This window comes from Leptodactylus fuscus, chromosome 6, assembly GCF_031893055.1.
Source record: "Leptodactylus fuscus isolate aLepFus1 chromosome 6, aLepFus1.hap2, whole genome shotgun sequence".
Taxonomy (NCBI): domain Eukaryota; kingdom Metazoa; phylum Chordata; class Amphibia; order Anura; family Leptodactylidae; genus Leptodactylus; species Leptodactylus fuscus.
The window spans coordinates 106,012,563-106,034,408 of NC_134270.1; the positions used below are offsets into that span (position 1 = coordinate 106,012,563).

The 21,846-nt window shown below is 42.4% G+C and overlaps 1 protein-coding gene across 4 annotated transcripts in view; it reads left to right on the forward strand.

Moving 5' to 3' along the window:
* KCNQ2 (potassium voltage-gated channel subfamily Q member 2) overlaps positions 1-21,846 on the forward strand; it is a 92,398-nt gene that overhangs the window by 29,004 nt on the left and 41,548 nt on the right. For all 4 annotated transcript variants that reach the window (XR_012716890.1, XM_075276974.1, XM_075276972.1 and 1 more), the window contains exons 2-7: positions 7,442-7,532; positions 9,947-10,073; positions 10,912-11,087; positions 14,208-14,336; positions 17,974-18,084; positions 20,881-20,976. Coding sequence is in view for 3 of the 4 variants with exons in the window: in XM_075276974.1 (XP_075133075.1) it covers positions 7,442-7,532; positions 9,947-10,073; positions 10,912-11,087; positions 14,208-14,336; positions 17,974-18,084; positions 20,881-20,976 (730 nt within the window). In the remaining variant the exon portion in view is untranslated. The remainder of the gene's footprint in view (positions 1-7,441; positions 7,533-9,946; positions 10,074-10,911; positions 11,088-14,207; positions 14,337-17,973; positions 18,085-20,880; positions 20,977-21,846) is intronic.

Sequence of the window (21,846 nt, forward strand, 5' to 3'; positions counted from 1 at the left end):
TTGCTGAGCAGCCAATCAACCCACCCAGCCCACAAGACATGACCGACATAGCCCACAAAACATGACCGACATGCCCAGTATGGTCCTGGCTGTGATTGGCCAGGTGGGACATGTGACCCCTCTGTATAAGATGTAGGTCACAGGTCCCATCACCATTCCAGATAGTTAGGTAGGGAGAGACTGCAGCTGGAGATAGGGACAGTCAGAGCCTGAGCTAAATTTATTAATTGTCCTTTTCAGGGCAGTGCAGCGAGTTAGGGAGAGAGGCTGGATACTGTGAGGGACAGGAAATAAGAATTGCCCTTTTCAGGGCAGTAACAGTAAACTGTGTGTGTACACACCCTGTCTAATAGGGCAATAACAATAACTGTGTGTGTACCCATACTATCTCCTAGCGCAGTAACAATAACTGTGTGTGTACCCATACTGTCTCCTAGCGCAGTAACAATAACTGTGTGTATACCCATACTGTCTCCTAGCGCAGTAACAATAACTGTGTGTGTACCCATACTATCTCCTAGCGCTGTAACAATAACTGTGTGTATACCCATACTGTCTCCTAGCGCAGTAACAATAACTGTGTGTGTACCCATACTATCTCCTAGCGCAGTAACAATAACTGCTTGTGTACCCATACTGTCTCCTAGTGCAGTAACAATAACCGTGTGTGTACCCATACTGTCTCCTAGCGCAGTAACAATAACTGTGTGTATACCCATACTATCTCCTAGCGCAGTAACAATAACTGTGTGTGTACCCATACTGTCTCCTAGCGCAGTAACAATAACTGTGTGTATACCCATACTATCTCCTAGCGCAGTAACAATAACTGTGTGTGTACCCATACTGTCTCCTAGCGCAGTAACAATAACTGTGTGTGTACCCATACTGTCTCCTAGCGCAGTAACAATAACTGTGTGTATACCCATACTATCTCCTAGCGCAGTAACAATAACTGTGTGTGTACCCATACTATCTCCTAGCGCAGTAACAATAACTGTGTGTATACCCATACTGTCTCCTAGCGCAGTAACAATAACTGTGTGTGTACCCATACTATCTCCTAGCGCAGTAACAATAACTGCATGTGTACCCATACTGTCTCCTAGTGCAGTAACAATAACCGTGTGTGTACCCATACTATCTCCTAGCGCAGTAACAATAACCGTGTGTGTACCCATACTATCTCCTAGCGCAGTAACAATAACTGTGTGTATACCCATACTATCTCCTAGTGCAGTAACAATAACTGTGTGTATACCCATACTATCTTCTAGTGCAGTAACTGTGTGTGTACCCATACCGTCTTCTAGCACAGTAACAATAACTGCATGTGTATCCATACCGTCTCCTAGGGCAATAACAATAACTGTGTGTATACCCATACTATCTCCTAGCGCAGTAACTGTGTGTGTAGCCATACTGTCTCCTAGCGCAGTAACAATAACTGTGTGTATACCCATACTATCTTCTAGTGCAGTAACTGTGTGTGTACCCATACCGTCTTCTAGCACAGTAACAATAACTGCATGTGTACCCATACCGTCTCCTAGGGCAATAACAATAACTGTGTGTATACCCATACTATCTTCTAGTGCAGTAACTGTGTGTGTAGCCATATCGTCTCCCAGCGCAATAACAGTAACTGTGTGTGTACCCATACTGTCTCCTAGCGCATTAACTGTATGTGTATCCATACAATCACTTAGCACAGTAACAATAACTGTGTGTCTACACATGCCATCTCCTAACACAGTAACAATAACTGTGTGTGTACTCATATTGTCTCTTAGCGCAAAGCTTCCAACCATCCTGGTTCCGGTGGGACAGTCCCGATTTTACGCTGCTGTCCCACCATCCCAGATAGCTTATGGATTTTCCCACTATGCCCCTGAAGTCCTGCTACACCCCTGAAGTGTTTTGCTGTTACACTTTGTTAGGGTAGGGTAAAGGCTAAATGGTAGATACTAAATCCTAGTTGGCTTAAGGATCTTTGATGACATCATGACCATGTGAGCAGAATCTTGTGTGGGCAGAGATGGGGGAACTGGGGGCAGATGTAGGGGGCAATTGAACCGAAGGCAGATGAAGGGGCAATTAAACTGGAGGAAGATGAAAGGGCAATTAAACTGGGGGGCAGATGAAAGGGCAATTAAACTGGGGGCATATGAAGGGGGGCATTAACCTGGTGGCAGACAAAGGGGGACATTAAACTGGTGGTAGATGTAGGGGGACATTAAGATGGTTGAAGATGAAGGAGGTATATTAAGTTGGTGGCAGATGAAAGGGGACATTAAACTAGGGGCAGATGGAGGAGGGCCCCACCAGCAGAGGTTTTCAGAAGAGAAGTGTGCTGATTGTTAATAGATAGAGATGAGCGAACACTAAAATGTTCGAGGTTCGAAATTCGATTCGAACAGCCGCTCACTGTTCGAGTGTTCGAATGGGTTTCGAACCCCATTATAGTCTATGGGGAACATAAACTCGTTAAGGGGGAAACCCAAATTCGTGTCTGGAGGGTCACCAAGTCCACTATGACACCCCAGGAAATGATACCAACACCCTGGAATGACACTGGGACAGCAGGGGAAGCATGTCTGGGGGCATAAAAGTCACTTTATTTCATGGAAATCCCTGTCAGTTTGCGATTTTCGCAAGCTAACTTTTCCCCATAGAAATGCATTGGCCAGTGCTGATTGGCCAGAGTACGGAACTCGACCAATCAGCGCTGGCTCTGCTGGAGGAGGCGGAGTCTAAGATAGCTCCACACCAGTCTCCATTCAGGTCCGACCTTAGACTCCGCCTCCTCCGGCAGAGCCAGCGCTGATTGGCCGAAGGCTGGCCAATGCATTCCTATGCGAATGCAGACTTAGCAGTGCTGAGTCAGTTTTGCTCAACTACACATCTGATGCACACTCGGCACTGCTACATCAGATGTAGCAATCTGATGTAGCAGAGCCGAGGGTGCACTAGAACCCCTGTGCAAACTCAGTTCACGCTAATAGAATGCATTGGCCAGCGCTGATTGGCCAATGCATTCTATTAGCCCGATGAAGTAGAGCTGAATGTGTGTGCTAAGCACACACATTCAGCACTGCTTCATCAAGCCAATACAATGCATTAGCCAGTGCTGATTGGCCAGAGTACGGAATTCGGCCAATCAGCGCTGGCCAATGCATTCTATTAGCCCGATGAAGTAGAGCTGAATGTGTGTGCTAAGCACACACATTCAGCACTGCTTCATCAAGCCAATACAATGCATTAGCCAGTGCTGATTGGCCAGAGTACGGAATTCGGCCAATCAGCGCTGGCTCTGCTGGAGGAGGCGGAGTCTAAGGTCGCTCCACACCAGTCTCCATTCAGGTCCGACCTTAGACTCCGCCTCCTCCGGCAGAGCCAGCGCTGATTGGCCGAAGGCTGGCCAATGCATTCCTATGCGAATGCAGACTTAGCAGTGCTGAGTCAGTTTTGCTCAACTACACATCTGATGCACACTCGGCACTGCTACATCAGATGTAGCAATCTGATGTAGCAGAGCCGAGGGTGCACTAGAACCCCTGTGCAAACTCAGTTCACGCTAATAGAATGCATTGGCCAGCGCTGATTGGCCAATGCATTCTATTAGCCCGATGAAGTAGAGCTGAATGTGTGTGCTAAGCACACACATTCAGCACTGCTTCATCAAGCCAATACAATGCATTAGCCAGTGCTGATTGGCCAGAGTACGGAATTCGGCCAATCAGCGCTGGCTCTGCTGGAGGAGGCGGAGTCTAAGGTCGGACCTGAATGGAGACTGGTGTGGAGCGATCTTAGACTCCGCCTCCTCCAGCAGAGCCAGCGCTGATTGGCCGAATTCCGTACTCTGGCCAATCAGCACTGGCTAATGCATTGTATTGGCGTGATGAAGCAGTGCTGAATGTGTGTGCTTAGCACACACATTCAGCTCTACTTCATCGGGCTAATAGAATGCATTGGCCAGCGCTGATTGGCCGAATTCCGTACTCTGGCCAATCAGTGCTGGCCAATGCATTCTATTAGCTTGATGAAGCAGAGTGTGCACAAGGGTTCAAGCGCACCCTCGGCTCTGATGTAGCAGAGCCGAGGCTGCACAAGGGTTCAAGCGCACCCTCGGCTCTGATGTAGGAGAGCCGAGGGTGCACTTGAACCCTTGTGCAGCCTCGGCTCTGCTACATCAGAGCCGAGGGTGCGCTTGAACCCTTGTGCACACTCTGCTTCATCAAGCTAATAGAATGCATTGGCCAGCGTTGATTGGCCAATGTATTCTATTAGCCTGATGAAGTAGAGCTGAATGTGTGTGCTAAGCACACACATTCAGCTCTACTTCATCGGGCTAATAGAATGCATTGGCCAGCGCTGATTGGCCAGAGTACGGAACTCGACCAATCAGCGCTGGCTCTGCTGGAGGAGGCGGAGTCTAAGATCGCTCCACACCAGTCTCCATTCAGGTCCGACCTTAGACTCCGCCTCCTCCAGCAGAGCCAGCGCTGATTGGCCGAATTCCGTACTCTGGCCAATCAGCACTGGCTAATGCATTGTATTGGCTTGATGAAGCAGTGCTGAATGTGTGTGCTTAGCACACACATTCAGCTCTACTTCATCGGGCTAATAGAATGCATTGGCCAATCAGCGCTGGCCAATGCATTCTATTAGCGTGAACTGAGTTTGCACAGGGGTTCTAGTGCACCCTCGGCTCTGCTACATCAGATTGCTACATCTGATGTAGCAGTGCCGAGTGTGCATCAGATGTGTAGTTGAGCAAAACTGACTCAGCACTGCTAAGTCTCTGCATTCGCATAGGAATGCATTGGCCAGCCTTCGGCCAATCAGCGCTGGCTCTGCCGGAGGAGGCGGAGTCTAAGGTCGGACCTGAATGGAGACTGGTGTGGAGCGATCTTAGACTCCGCCTCCTCCAGCAGAGCCAGCGCTGATTGGTCGAGTTCCGTACTCTGGCCAATCAGCGCTGGCCAATGCATTCTATTAGCCCGATGAAGTAGAGCTGAATGTGTGTGCTTAGCACACACATTCAGCTCTACTTCATCAGGCTAATAGAATACATTGGCCAATCAGCGCTGGCCAATGCATTCTATTAGCTTGATGAAGCAGAGTGTGCACAAGGGTTCAAGCGCACCCTCGGCTCTGATGTAGCAGAGCTGAGGGTGCACAAGGGTTCAAGTGCACCCTCGGCTCTCCTACATCAGAGCCGAGGGTGCGCTTGAACCCTTGTGCAGCCTCGGCTCTGCTACATCAGAGCCGAGGGTGCGCTTGAACCCTTGTGCACACTCTGCTTCATCAAGCTAATAGAATGCATTGGCCAGCACTGATTGGCCAGAGTACGGAATTCGGCCAATCAGCGCTGGCCAATGCATCCCTATGGGAAAAAGTTTATCTCACAAAAATCACAATTACACACCCGATAGAGCCCCAAAAAGTTATTTTTAATAACATTCCCCCCTAAATAAAGGTTATCCCTAGCTATCCCTGCCTGTACAGCTATCCCTGTCTCATAGTCACAAAGTTCACATTCTCATATGACCCGGATTTGAAATCCACTATTCGTCTAAAATGGAGGTCACCTGATTTCGGCAGCCAATGACTTTTTCCAATTTTTTTCAATGCCCCCAGTGTCGTAGTTCCTGTCCCACCTCCCCTGCGCTGTTATTGGTGCAAAAAAGGCGCCAGGGAAGGTGGGAGGGGAATCGAATTTTGGCGCACTTTACCACGTGGTGTTCGATTCGATTCGAACATTGCGAACACCCTGATATCCGATCGAACATGTGTTCGATAGAACACTGTTCGCTCATCTCTATTAATAGACCTAACCACTCATGTGAAGACAGAGCCACAAATGTTGTCATCCCCTTTGTCATATTGTATGATGCCATGCACAATTTACATGGACATCAGCACCCCTCTCCCCGTCCTGGATTATAAATAAGCCGGTCCCTATGATAACAGTGTTAGTATTTTGTGGCTTTGAGCGCTTGTTGATAGAAGGCAGATTTATAAAATGTGTTTTTTTTTCTGTAAAACCACAGATTAATTTCCTTTCTCATTATCCAGTTATACAAGCTGGATAACAAGATTTCTTCAATCCCCTGGATACTTGTGATTTTATAAACATGCGTTACTATATAATTGTCTCTAGATAGAAGGGCTAGTGCGTATACAATGGGTGTGCATTGCCCAGGGGACTATGCTGGGTGTATCAAGCCGAGGTGCTGACTGTAGTAAAACCACAAGGATGTGCTGAAGTCAAGTTATTGACTGGATATTGCTCTGTTCACTAAATCTGAGATAACCCCAGGGACTGGAAATAAAGGAGCCCCCCTTCCCCTCCCCAACAATCACTGTATATTTGCTTTGAAGTACCTTGGTACCTCTCTTGGGAACTTGTCCATCAACCTCCCCCCTCCTTCTCTGCAATTAACAAAGCCATGTAATTCCTGTAGGTGTTAGAATCTCATATGTCACGTAGGAGGTAGGAGAACAGGAACATAATACAGTATATAATGCTTTTGTAGAACTGCAGTGTACAATTGATTGTGGGAGTCCATAAAACGTGCCTTACACAGAAATTACATTTATAACTGACCTTAAAGAGCAATGTTGGGGTCCATTAATATCACATTTTACATCCATGTATTATACCTGTTTAACGTATGCAGAAAACCGATGCAAGCAGATGAAAAGGAATGGCCATTTGTTTACATAGATATCATTGTAAAAAATAAGGATCTCCATATCTACTCCATGTGAATGAAGTACCAGTGCGGTTGTGTGACCAGCACTTAATTCATTGCAGTCTCCGACAACTCTATAGCATTGATTGGCGCGCCGATCATGCAAGCGCAATGACGCTTCATTCACATGGATATTCCCCTGTTCTCCTGATCTCTCGGGGACCCGGCCGTCAAACTCTCAGCAATGTGACACTTATCTCATCTCCTATCCTGTAAGTGTCTATAATGGGACAACCCCTTTAATGTAGATAGGGGTCACTATTAGAGTAATTATAGTAATATACATTGGGAAATATTATAGTAGCTATATTCTGGCAAATAGAGAGCAGTATTATAGGCGTTACAATCTTATACATAGGGGGCAGTATTATAGAGGTTATAGTCTAGTACAGGGGTCGGCAACCTTCAGCACGCCAGCTGCTGTGAAACTATAACTCCTAACATGCTCCATTCACTTCCATAGGTGTTCTAAGAAAAGCAGAGCAAGTATGCATGCTGGGAGTTGTAGTTTTACGACAGCTGGAGTGCCGAAGGTTGCCTACCCCTGATCTAGTATGTAGGAGGCAGTATTATAGCGGTTATATTCTTGCACATGGGGGAGTACTATGGTAATTAAATTGCACAAACAGAGCAATATTATAGAGGGCTATATATTAAGTCATTGTTTTCTTCATTCTCAGGTTCCTGCTTGTCTTCTCCTGTCTCGTTCTTTCTGTTTTTTCTACTATTAGAGAGTATGAGGAGAAGTCAGAGGGTGCTCTCTACATATTGGTATGTACAAAAAATAGATTGTCAGCTCTTTGCAGAAATGACATGTGTAATAATGTCCCAAACAATGTGTATTCATGAGTTATATTTTTTATTGTATAAATTTAATTTCCTGTAAATTATTATTTTTTAAATAGAGTCTCCTCCCCCAAGCATAACCAACTGCTGCCACCACAGTACAGAGCACAATACAATGAACAGCATACTTCTATTATGTATTTCTCCTTTATAGAAGCCTTGAAGTCTGATGCAAATGATTCAATTGGTGCACTGAGGGAGGGCTTTCAGCACTGGAAGCACTACTCTAAGGGCTCGTTCACACGGGGGGTGGTGGAGCGGATTTTGGCACCGAGTGACGCAGGGAGCCGCGTCACTCTCCGGTCAAAACCCGACTGCCACGACTGTCGCGGCTTCCCCCTCCGGAGTCAGCTCAAATGAATGGGCTGACTCCAGAGATTGCTGCTGCCAGGCGGAAGCCGTGGCTCAATGAGCCACGGAATGCGCCTGAAGAAAGGGCAGCTTCTTTTTTCTGCTAGTGGCAACATTCAATACTATACCTAAATAAATCTACTTCCTTGTACTACCGTATAATCAAACCATAGCTTGCCAAGATTTTAATTTAAAGATTTTGGGAAAGCAGGGTAGCATACACAGTTATGCTGTAATAGGTATTGCTGATACTAAATATACCAAATTAATTCCCCTGCTCTTAAAAGGATCCTATCATTGGATACCCTTTTTTTCCTGACTTACATGTAGGAATAGCCATATGAAAGGCTATTCTTCTCCTACCTTTAGATGTCTTCTCCGCGCCGCCATTCTGTATATGGGTTTTCTTTGGTATGCAAATGAGTTCTCCTGCAACACTGGAGGTGGTCCCCAGTGCTCATACAGCACTGGGGGCATCCCCAATGTTGCAAGAGAACTGTCCAGCGCCACCTCCATCTTCTTCTGGAACCCCCTCTCCCTGTGTCGTCTTCTGTCCTGGGTTTCAATCTTTTAGGCATGCGCAGTCGGCTCTGCCATTGGACCTCAGGCAGAGGTGACTGCACATGCCCATGGCCACAAGAAAATGGCCGCATACACAGGAGGCTGGTGTAAGTGGCCATTTTCTTGGATCCCTTTGTGGATCCCTTTAAATTATGCAAATTTTGCTAGAGTTGCCTTTCAGAGTTCTGGGAATGCTTGGTGGTATGGCATGTGGGGCTGTGATAGGAAATACTGATCACTATGTTTATTTAAATAAATCCCACCCCTTACTACTTTATTCTTTCATATCATGTCAGATGTAATTTTAAGGTAATGCTTTAATAGGGACTGCTGAATAGTAAATATACCTAAATAAATCTCAAATCATGGCAAAACTTGCTAGATTTGCCTTTCAGGATTGGGAAAGTTGGGTATCATATAATGTTGAGCTGTAATAGGAAAACCATGTCTAAATAAGAGCCACTTTATTTTCCAGAACTGTTCCATTTGTTTCCATATTTGACTTCAAGAGTCCCAGAAAAGCTGGGTAACATGCCAGATAATACTGTAATGTGGACTGCTGAGTACCAAATATATCTAAATAAATTACGTGCTAGCTCTGTAATTCTTCCAAAACTTTTCAGATTTTTAAGAGTCCCAGGAAAACTGGCTAACTCTGTGAGCTGTAAAGGAGAACTCTTAAGCCAAATCTACATAAATAAACCTCCTTCCATGCTCTATATCCATGTCATGCCAAGGTATATTTGCTTTTCATGATCCTAGGAAAGATGGGTAATATGGAAAGTAATTCTGTAACAGGGACCGCTAAATACTAAATATTCCTCTTCTTCCTCTGTAATAGTTTCTTAATTTTACAGATTTGGTGTTTAGGGTTCCAAAAAAGATGGATAACATATCAGTCAAGGCTGTAAATAGGACTGTTAAAGCAAAATCTACCTACATAAACCACTCTTTGTGTTTACAAGTTTTGACACAACTAGCTAGTTTTGCCTTTCAGTAATCTGGGAAAGCTGTGTGACTTGCACAAAGTAAATGAAAACATGTAACCTCTTCCTAGTGTAACTCATGCTCTGAAGCTGCACCCTATCACAATATTATAGTGAAGAGGAGCTAAGCCCCCTCTTTCTCAAACTGTAGCCAAAATTGGAGCTGCAGGGAGTTAGAAAGCGCTGTATGTCTACTGTATATCTGTAAGATTTCTGCTAAACTGCTTAGAGCATCAATTTAGCAGTACAATCCTGCAGACAGACCTAGAGATGAACTATATCATACGTCTTCTTTGGGAGGTTTTCTTACTTTTTAGTAGGGCTTAGTGTCACTTTAAATGTAATAGAATCTTGTTTTTAAGTGTGATATCCTTTTAAATGTTTTCCTTCTTTTGCCTTTTCTTTTGGATTTCCCATATCCCAATGTTTTCTTCCCTACAGGAAATTGTCACCATTGTGGTCTTTGGGGTGGAATACTTTGTCCGAATCTGGGCTGCAGGCTGCTGCTGCCGTTATCGAGGGTGGAGAGGACGGCTGAAATTTGCGCGCAAGCCATTCTGTGTCATTGGTGAGGCCAGTTCATCCATCTTTTTTTGAGGATAAATAGCAAGTGACATTCATAGTTTCTTGATAATCATCAATAATAATATATTGGTACAATGTCATTATAATGTGCCACCTACCAGATCTGCATCCTGTCATCTAGTGGACATTGCATCATTATAGAACAACTCCAATGGAGTCCTGACAGTTCAGGAACCAACCTGTTATGAACAATTGTCCATGCCTAGGTGGTTAAACTGTATCTTACCTCTTCTTTTGGCAGGACTTGTCCCGGTGTACAGATGTAGCAGAGTTAACGGAAACTTTTACAACAAAAGCCAATGAAAATACATTGAAAAATGTTGCAGAAGTTTAACCAATTGCAGAAGTTTGGGTTAACTCTACATCTGTATGTGCCAATAAATGACATTCTTTTCAAAACATGATTTTGGAATAATCTGTCACAAGACATCAAGACATTATATGTGCCTATGTGTGTCCATCCAGTAGTTGCAGCCTAGTCAAAGGTTTTACTAGCACAGGGCAATATTGTTTTGAAACAGTGCCATACCTATAGGAATAGCCGTAGTCGGCTGTGATGCCAGAAGAGTCCCTCTATACAGCATTGTTGTACTGCAGCTTTAATGTGGTTGACCAAAAGTAATAAAAAATCGTCAGTTTTTTCCAGAAATTGTGTCACCCCTGTTGGCGCTCTACAGCTCCGCCATTGTGTTCTTACAAATTTTAATGGGCCTTATGTTGGTTGTGGCCATTGTGTTCTACATTTCCTGCACATAATGGGAATATTTTTCAATCTAAATGCAAATGAAAATATCAGTTCCTTTTCTGCCTTCTCTTTGCAGATATCATGGTACTAATAGCGTCCATAGCGGTTCTATCTGCTGGGTCACAGGGAAATGTCTTTGCCACCTCAGCTCTCAGAAGTTTGAGATTCCTGCAGATTCTGCGTATGATCCGTATGGACAGGAGAGGTGGTACATGGAAACTTTTAGGCTCTGTTGTGTATGCGCATAGCAAGGTATTACTTACAGGGCATAATCTTACTACTAGTGGTAATCACTTCCTTGCATGGATTATCTATGATTAGATAAACTTTCTGCCCCCCAAAAAAATAATAATAAAAAAAATAAATAAATATATTTATAAATAAATAAATAAATATATATATTATATATATATATATATATATATATATATATATATATATATATATATATACAGTCCTACGAAAAAGTTTGGGCACCCCCATTAATCTTAATCATTTTTTGTTCTAAATATTTTGGTGTTTGCAACAGCCATTTCAGTTTGATATATCTAATAACTGATGGACACAGTAATATTTCAGGATTGAAATGAGGTTTATTGTACTAACAGAAAATGTGCAATATGCATTAAACCAAAATTTGACCGGTGCAAAAGTATGGGCACCCTTATCATTTTATTGATTTGAATTCCCCTAACTACTTTTTACTGACTTACTGAAGCACAAAATTGGTTTTGTAACCTCAGTGAGCTTTGACCTTCATAACCAGATGTATCCAATCATAAGAAAAGGTATTTAAGGTGGCCAATTGCAAGTTGTTCTCCTATTTGAATCTCCTCTGAAGAGTGGCATCATGGGCTACTCAAAACAACTCTCAAATGATCTGAAAACAAAGATTGTTCAACATAGTTGTTCAGGGGAAGCATACAAAAAGTTGTCTCAGAGATTTAACCTGTCAGTTTCCACTGTGAGGAACATAGTAAGGAAATGGAAGACCACAGGGACAGTTCTTGTTAAGCCCAGAAGTGGCAGGCCAAGAAAAATATCAGAAAGGCAGAGAAGAAGAATGGTGAGAACAGTCAAGGACAATCCACAGACCACCTCCAAAGAGCTGCAGCATCATCTTGCTGCAGATGGTGTCACTGTGCATCGGTCAACTATACAGCGCACTTTGCACAAATAGAAGCTGTATGGGAGAGTGATGAGAAAGAAGCCGTTTCTGCACGTACGCCACAAATAGAGTTGCCTGAGGTATGAAAAAGCACATTTGGACAAGGCAGCTTCATTTTGGAAACAAAAATTGAGTTGTTTGGTTATAAAAAAAGGCGTTATGCATGGCGTCCAAAAAGAAACAGCATTCCAAGAAAAACACATGCTACCCACTGTAAAATTTGGTGGAGGTTCCATCATGCTTTGGGGCTGTGTGACCAATGCCGGCATCGGGAATCTTGTTAAAGTTGAGGGTCGCATGGATTCCACTCAGTATCAGCAGATTCTTGAGAATAATGTTCAAGAATCAGTGACGAAGTTGAAGTTACGCCGGGGATGGATATTTCAGCAAGACAATGATCCAAAACACCGCTCCAAATCCTCAGGCATTCATGCAGAGGAACAATTACAATGTTCTGGAATGGCCATCCCAGTCCCCAGACCTGAATATCATTGAACATCTGTGGGATGATTTGAAGCGGGCTGTTCATGCTCGGCGACCATCAAACTTAACTGAACTTGAATTGTTTGTCCAAAATACCTTTATCCAGGATCCAGGAACTGATTAAAATCTACAGGAAGCGACTAGAGGCTGTTATCTTTGCAAAAGGAGGATCTACTAAATATTAATGTCACTTTTCTGTTGAGGTGCCCATACTTTTGCACCGGTCAAATTTTGGTTTAATGCATATTGCACATTTTCTGTTAGTACAATAAACCTCATTTCAATCCTGAAATATTACTGTGTCCATCAGTTATTAGATATATCAAACTGAAATGGCTGTTGCAAATACCAAAATATTTAGAACTAAAAATGATTAAGATTAATAGGGGTGCCCAAACTTTTTCATAGGACTGTATATATATATATATATATATATATATATATATATATATATATTATATATGTATACCTTAAAGGGGCTCTATCATTTTTAACTAAGCACATCCTTGCATAGCCTTTAGAAAGGCTATTCCACACTTACCTTTTGTATGCTAATCGCCTCATTAGTTTTTGCATGATCCATTATTATTATGGTTATTAGCCTCCACCATGCACTCTGGAAGTCTCATCGTGCACCCTCTGTTATTCTCTGCTATGTGTGTATACAGCACAGGCTGCTGCTGCTGATGACTCATCTCCCTGCTCGCACACACATACGAGAGAATAGCAGAGGGTGCATAATAAGAATTTCCTGTGCTCGCTGGTAGCTAATTAGCATATGAATAAAAACAGGCTCATTCAAAAACTACTGAGGCGATTTACATACAAAAGGTAGGTGTGGAATAGCCTCTCTAAAGGCTACGCAAGTATGTGCTTAGTTAATAATGATTTTTCCCATGCCCCATTAAGGCATGTATTTATTTACATGTAACTGAAAATTTCTAGTATAATTGTATGGGTTGACTATATTAATGTAACAACGCTGAACCTGAAATGTCTTTGTTTTACGTGATGAAACCTGATAAGACCATGAGTTCAAGGGGTTGTCTAGGATTTTTTTTTCTTTAATTGGGACGGAGGTGGTGAAAAAAATAAAAAAAATGTACTCACCTTTTCTTAGCACTTCGGTATCTCCCAGCGTATGATTTCCCTGGGTCCTTTCCTTAGGCTGCTGATTGGCCTCAGCGGTCATGTGACCTCTGACAGACTAATTAAAAAACGAAAATTATGCTGGACAACTTCTTTAATCACGGTACCACGGTGATTAACTAAATGGTGCTGTCACTATGACATCTTTAAAGTGTTACTCTGCTATTTTTCCAATTCTCAACTCTGCTATATCATTACTTCATTACAGTTGTGTATTTTTCAGGTCTCCAGCATGATCCTGGTAGTACTCATAATGTATCTTACTATGAATAACCTTAAAGAGCTGCTGGATGCAAAGTGCACTGCTTGTAATAGTAGCATTAAAGTGGTGTAATGGATCAGTCATACATATGGCTGTAAATGTTGTATCTGAAGGATCTCCGTACAGGAAATATGTGGCATAAAGTAGTGATCACTGAGACAGGAGATTTTCTGATGTCTTGGTCACTAGATATGGCTGATAGCAGGGAACAATAGATTGCACTAAACTGTACAGTAAATAGAGATGGCATAGGCTTTAGGTACAAGGTCTCTTTAAGGAGAATATTTTTGACTTAACTTTTCACTTTTAGGAACTGATAACAGCCTGGTACATCGGCTTCCTGTGTCTCATTTTGGCTTCATTCCTGGTATATTTGGCAGAGAAGGAAGAGAACAGCGAAATGTTTGATACTTATGCCGACGCCTTGTGGTGGGGACTGGTGAGTAAATGTTTGAGAAAGGCACTCTGAAGAAGCCTGTAGGAAATTCTTCTATCTGTTCATTTTTCCCATGTGGTTATCCAGACCCCAATAGAAACTGTATCTAAGGTTGTATTCACATTAACCAAGGTCCATATGGAAACACATTTTTTGACAGTCATCCAATTGGAAACACTCATCCTGACTTAAAGAGCAATTACAATTATCTGCACAATAAGGCCGGGTTCACATGGGGTATTTTGGACCGGAATTTGACGCGGAGTCCACCTCAGATTCCGGTCCAAAATACGGGTAGCCGCGACTGGATGCCGGTGGAGTGCACCAACATCCAGTCTTGGCACTCCGCTCCGGATTAGGCCCAAATGAATGGGCCTAGTCGGGAGGGAGATGTCTTCAGGCAATGTTGCGAGGCGATTCCACCTGAAAGAATGAGCATGTCGCTTCTTTTTTCTGGGAGAAGGAACAAACCGCTCCCAGAAAAAAGAACTGACCGGTTCCCATTGATTTCAATGGGAGCCGTTTTTTTTTGGTTGTGCGAACGTTCACATGGAGTTTTATGGTCAGGACTGACTCAAGTTCCTCCTCCAAAAAAACTCGTCACCATACAGTCCTACGTTGAGGCATTTTTAGGAGGAGGAATTTGAGTCAGTTTCCTGACCAAATTCCTGACCAGAAAACTCCATGTGAATGGCCTTTATGCACACGACCGTGCACTTTATCCACAAATATGGGTCCACAATTGCAAGTAATAGTATGGACCCTTGCATTTCAATGGGCCCATACACACAGCCATAGTTTGTGCGGCTGTGCGTCCGGACTGAATTGAAGAGCTACAAAATATGGAGCACGTTTCAGACCTGTCCGTATTTGAGGCTCTGTCAATTCATTTTCAATGTATGGGTCAGTGAAAAAAAACAACAAATGACACATGGACACCAATCTGTGTGTCATCTTTAATGTTTTTACTGAACTGTACACTGCACAGGAGGCCTAAAGTATCCGAAATTGGAAACACAGCAGAAACGCTGCGGAAAAAAAATACTACATTTTACAGTATCTGCAGATCTGTATTTTCAAAAAGGTTTGTGTTTTTGAAAATCGCAGCATGTCAATTATATGCAAGTAGTAGCTCATAGAGAGATGACGGATGTTGCCACCTCTTGGGATCCCAACAATTAACCAAAATGAGAAATAATCTTGTTCTTTTAATAATTACCTTTAAGGCTGGGGCCCCAAGTAGAGTAAATGCTGCAACTTTGCCGCGGCGGAAACGGCGCAGCTAAAATCATGGTGTTTTCAGTACCTGTAAAGTGGATGGGATTCTTACTAATCCCATCTGCATATGCAGAAAAAAAAATAGCAGATATGCTATGATTTTAAAAACCGTTGTGTCATTGTAAATTACAGTACGTCAATTATACCTATGGAAATGCTGGCATTTTCCGTATAGGTATAATTGAAGCAGAAAGCTTTTTGGCTGCGGCTCCCCATGTGGGACTTTAGCCTAAAAGTTGTCTTATTTAAGAGCCAATAAAATCATTGCAAATATAATATGATGTAGTAATAATAAAAAGTAGAACTGTTTTATCAGGTAGTCGATTAGTAATAGTCAGGAGGGGAACAATTACAACTTCTCAGTGGATCACGGGGTCCGTGAAAATGCTTCAGAAAAATACAATGTGTTTCTGTGTTTTTTTCTGCAACTTTGTTTTTTACAGTCTGGGGCATCAGCCTTAAAGGAAAGTTCAGTTCCTTTTTTATTTTAACCCTTCAGACACTTAGGCTGGTCTTACACGACCGTAATGTAAGTCCGCAATTGAGGGTTTTCAATTGAGGACCATTTGCGGACACATTATATTCAATGTGGCCTCTTACACCACTGGATATTTTATCTGTGGTGTGCCGGGCCGCAACCATGGTCCGCAATTTATAGGGCATGAACGTAATGGCTGTGAATTGCGGCACTGCAGGGACTCACCCATAGAACTCTATGGGCGAGTGCGGCAGGACACGGACATCTGCGGAGCCTGCGTTGCAACTAGTGTTGCTGATCAGCATCAAATATGTGTGTACCGGACCTCAGAACAGACAGATCTCACACGCACCAATGATAAGATTGATTGACCTACATACTCAAAAAAAGTTATTAGTCAAGTCTCCAAGTATTGAACCTTCCACACCAAGAGGAAAACAATGAACTGCTATTTGCCAATGTCAGATCCCTTCTATGAGGTATAATACACTCACACTGGTGCAATGATTATATAGTCTGTATCTCAAACTTAGGTGTGTAACATTGGACTATGCCGGGATGGTTTGTACTCTGAGCCTTTCCCAATCAGTCACTACCTTACCTAGTCCCACACAAACTCACATGTCTATCCCTAGGAAGCCTCAATAATGTGTGAGATAAAAGAAAACGTTCAATGACGTAGCTACTACTATGTCTCCAAATACTTTCCTCAATTCTAGTTTTATGTTCCAAATACAAGGCATAGATGCCACTATGTAGGAGTGAGAGTCATCTATCCCACACCCTCTCAAACAAATACTTTAGATGGTAGTATAGTGATGACACTGGAGACTCCTATATATGATCAGATAGCTTCAAGAGAAGTGCTGCAATCACCATCTTAGCTGTGAATAAGCTATGGTAAACCTGATTAAGAAGCTCAACGCGTTTCCCCCACCAATGGATTCTAGTGGGTTCATCAGGAGCCATGAATATAGTTCAGCAATTATCTACCAGAGGACCAGCCATGCCTCTCCTGTCATGGATCCCGCCCTGATTATAAATTAAGAGATACCATCTATCACTTAAAGTCATCAGTATATGGTGGATCCAGTGGTTTAATCAGGTCATTAAATATTGAGGTTCTGAGTAATGACTCTTGGATCCTGCAACCATTTTGGCTATTAACATGGTGGAGTTAGGCTTACATTTCCTATCATAGTTCGCATTCCCCACTTTTTGTTTCATATATACCGCAATGCACAAATTAATGTATTTTAGTCGCTTTGCCTTCCCCAAAAAATAATAAAAAGTGATCAAAATGTCATTCATACAGAATATTGGTACCAATAAAAAGTACAACTTGTCCCACAAATAAAAAGCTCTGATATATCTCCATCAGCAATACCGTAAAAATTTTTCAAGACATCAAAGTATGGTCACCCAGGAAAATTCTACATTTTATAAAAACTATGTTTTATTGGTAAAATTGGTATAGCGTAATAAAACCAATGTAAGTATGATATCACCGTAATCATAATGACCTGCCAGACAAAACTGCCATATCATTTTTAATGCACAGTGAATGCTGTAAAAACAAAATGCAAAAAACAATGACAGAATTGTATGTTATTTCACATGGAACCCTAAAAAATGTAATTAAAAGTTAATGAAAACATTATATGTACCCCCAGATGAAAGTACAACTTGTCATTCAAAGAATAAGCCCTTACATAGGTATGTGGACAGAAAAATATCAAATTATGAATTTTGGAAGACAGGGGACGTAAAAAAAATATGAAAAAAGTCACTGAGCATTAACCTACAAACTACCCTGCATCATTAAAGGGTTAAAGGCAGCGATTCTGACACTTAACTTGTAGCAATTTGCTTGTCTTTATTCAGATCACTCTGACCACCATCGGCTATGGAGATAAGTATCCGCAGACCTGGAATGGGCGTCTACTCGCTGCCACCTTCACTCTCATTGGAGTCTCCTTTTTTGCTCTCCCCGCTGTAAGTACATTGTGGCAGACCTAATATAATTTTAGGTGAGATTTCTGGAGTAAGAAAGTTACAAATCTAAGGTGTCTTTGCGCCAACCATGTCACTTTCCCAAAAAGGGTGTGTGTTTTTTTTGTACAGGGGGCGCTCCATCAGATTTATTATGCTCACTATGCAAACACATTCAAGTGAATGGGTTTGAAAACTGACTGCTGGTTTCCATCTCCTGTCCAGTTTTTCAGGCAGAAGACAGAAAGCTGCAAAGCGGAGACCGGGCGCTGGTGTGATCACACCCTTACATGTATATGGTTAGGCGTGATGGGATGTATGGAGAGGGCTCAATATAATACAGCCAGCACCCACCACTAACTGCCGTGGTTGGTGTTGACACAGATCGCAGCTGTTAACATTTTGCATGTCGTGGTTAAACATAACAGGGCATATACAGTGGGCCATCGGCACCTCCATCTTTTCCCAACCTACGCTCTCTGTCATCGGAGGTTGGTGATCTGTTGCCATGACAGTCGGGTGTCTATTGAAGGCTCCCAGGCTTGTCATTACTATGATTCTATTACACGCTACCATAGGCCATAGGTGGCTTGTAATATAGAAGGCAATGGATTTTACTATACACTGTAATACATTAGGATTGAAGTCTATAGTATGAGCAATCAGACCTCCTAGGGTTCAAGGTCCAGTTCAAACTCATTCAGAATTTTTTTTTTTTTTTACAGATTCCTAGTGTATTTCACAGGTTATTGAATGATGCCATTACAAAGTTCAGTTTGTTTCGCAAACAATAAAGGGGCGTTCACACTGCCTTGGTGCCCACTTAGCAGAGTCCGTGGCTATTGTCCGTACAAGATGTTAGCAGCGGACACTAGCTAGTCTGTTTGCAATTTCCATTCATTTCAATGGGATTTTATCTTGTGTCCTTTAATGTCCGTTTCTGTCCTTTAGTGTCCATATGTAAATGGAGATCTTCTGAGTGGACACCAACGGTAGTGTGAACTCTACCTAAGCCATCATGTGACTCTGAAAAATGTGAAAATTATGGCTCTTTAAATATGGGTAGGGAAAAACAGAAATGCAAAAAAAAGCGTTTTTTTCATTGTTTTAACCCCTAAAAAATGGAATAAAAAGTGACCAAAACACCAAAAAAAAAGACACCATACAGAGCTGAAATATAAAATATGTAAATATAAAATTTATCACCAAAATATGGTGATTCAAAGACATTTTGTTTTTCTTTCAAAATTTGAATTTTTATAAAGTTATTACAACATGAAAAAACTGTATAAATTTGGTATCACCATGATCATACTGAACTGGAGAATAAAGCTAACATAGCGTTTTCGCCACAAATTGGAAGCTGTAAAAACAAAACCCGTAAGAAAATGGCGGTACTGCATTTTTTTTTCAATTCCACCTCATTCTGAATTTTTTTCCCACTTCTCAGTACATTGCACAGTATAATAAATGGTACCATTAGTCACGCAAAAATCAAACCCTCAAAAGTCTACATAAATGGAAAAATTAAAAGTTATGGCTTTTGGAATGCAGGGAGTTAAAACTGAAAACAAAATAAAAAATGTCTGCGTCATGAAAGGGTTAAACAGTTGTTTAGGTTACAAAGTCCAGTTTCCTCACGTTTTCAGTCATCAACTACAAAGAGTGTTCCTTTTTCTGAAAAGCCCAAATAGTCAATGCATTGCACATACAGATTATGTTGAAAATAGGTCATCAAATTTATTTCTGCGGGTTTTGGTTTTTGGGATCCCTACTAATCAGTTGTTTCCATGGGACACTGCTGTAGCAATAACCAAATAATAGCGCTGTACTGTGAGAGGGGGCCCCCCCAGTAGTAGTCTATGGAGGAGTACTATCAAGAGGGAAGGGAGGCATTCCTCATCGCTCTCACAGTACAGATCTGTAGACGCTATTGTGAGGAAGAGCGTTCCTGACTGACTGCCCTTCTGACAGTGAAGAGCTATGGTACCCGCACTAATAGCTCTTCACCCGGGGCACAGAATGGGGAAGCTGATAGTGCGCTGAATTCAGTCAGCTTTCTCATGGCGTATTACACCACATGTGTCCCAGGAGGTGAAAGGTCCTCTTTAAGGCTAGGTCATATGTTTTGTAAAGGTAGATAACCCCTATAACTTTCCCTGTAGGGACTTTGCAGGAAAATTGAGCACGTGATTCTAGATTTCTTCACAGAATAGGACTGCTTGTTGATAGTCCTATAAAAGAGGTTTCCGTAGTATTCAAATCTAAAACTAACCGAAAAACTCACCAAGTACAGTACTTCCCCTAAAACCCTATGAGGCCAGGGCCCTACGCAGTGTAAATGCCACGGTTCACCCACAGCAGAAACGCTGCAGAAAAAAAAATGTGACATTTTGAAGCCACAGCAAAATGGATGGAATTTTAGCAAATCCCATAACCACTTTGCGGGAGAACATGTGGCACGGACACACAGTAATTTCTTAAACCGTCATGGTTTTGGAAATCGTAGCATGTGAATTACATCTACAGAAACACCGCTGGTTTCCCTATACTTAGAATTGAAGCAGAAAGTCGACAGAGGAAAACTCTGGGAACTTTCTGTGCAAAGTGCGTTGCTGCCACGTCTTTTCCGGCAGCGCTTTTTTGCTACAGGACTTGAGCCTGGTGTCTTAGCCTTACAGTCAATGGGTCTTGGAAACTTTAAATGTTTGGAAATCCGAACATGCAGAAATAGCGAACACTATGGCCCCTGTATTTAGTTCAGCCCGACACATTATTAATGTATTTTGATCTCTTCAGGGCATCCTTGGATCTGGATTTGCCCTAAAAGTCCAAGAACAGCACAGACAGAAACACTTTGAGAAGAGACGGAATCCTGCGGCTGGACTGATTCAGGTAACCAATGTCCTTGATTTCCCCAGTCCCACCACTGGGACCTGTTTTAGACTGTGTGTGGGAGGTGTAATCTCATCCTCATCAATCTGTCCATTGTTGTCAAAGCACAGACGTCATCCTGTGCTGCAGCCGGCTCCAACACTGAAACAGATGGCATCAAGGGATTTTTTAGGGAAAGGTGAAGAATAACAAAATGCAGAATAAACGTCTTCATATAAATCTCTCCTGGGTAAAGTAAAGCTTAGGAACCAAGGAAGAGTGATAATTGGACAAGCTGTTCCTCTGAAACTGTTCTGGAACTACAAATCTCAGCATGTCATGAAGTGCTAGACACCAGCTGTCACTTATTTTTCACGGAAACAAAAAAAAGTCTAAAATCTTTTGCGTTGGATCTGTTTTGTATACATTTTTTTCTGTCCTAGTTTGCTGTATGCTGATGTTCATTGTGGAAAAACCACAAGACAATTTCCTTCTGTTGAGAGCAAGCAGTGATCATGAACCATTTGTGGGGTACCCCAGCAGCCCCTTGTCTATAGATCCATTTAAGTCCATTGAAATCTAATGTCTATGATTTGTAAGGGGCCGTTCACACGGAGTAACGCGCCGCGCATTCAGGCACGTATATACGTGTCAGAGCGCGGCGCTTCAAAATAGATCTCATTAATTTCAATGGGTGCCTGCTTACGCACGATACACATTGAAATCAATGGGAGGCTTTGTAATCCATTGATTTCAATGTGTATCACACGTATGCCAGCACACATTGAAATGAATGGGATCTGTTTTGAAGCGTCGCGCTCTGACACGTGTATACGTGCCTGAATGCGTGGCGCGTTACTCCGTGTGAACGGCCCCTAAGGAGTCCAGTCA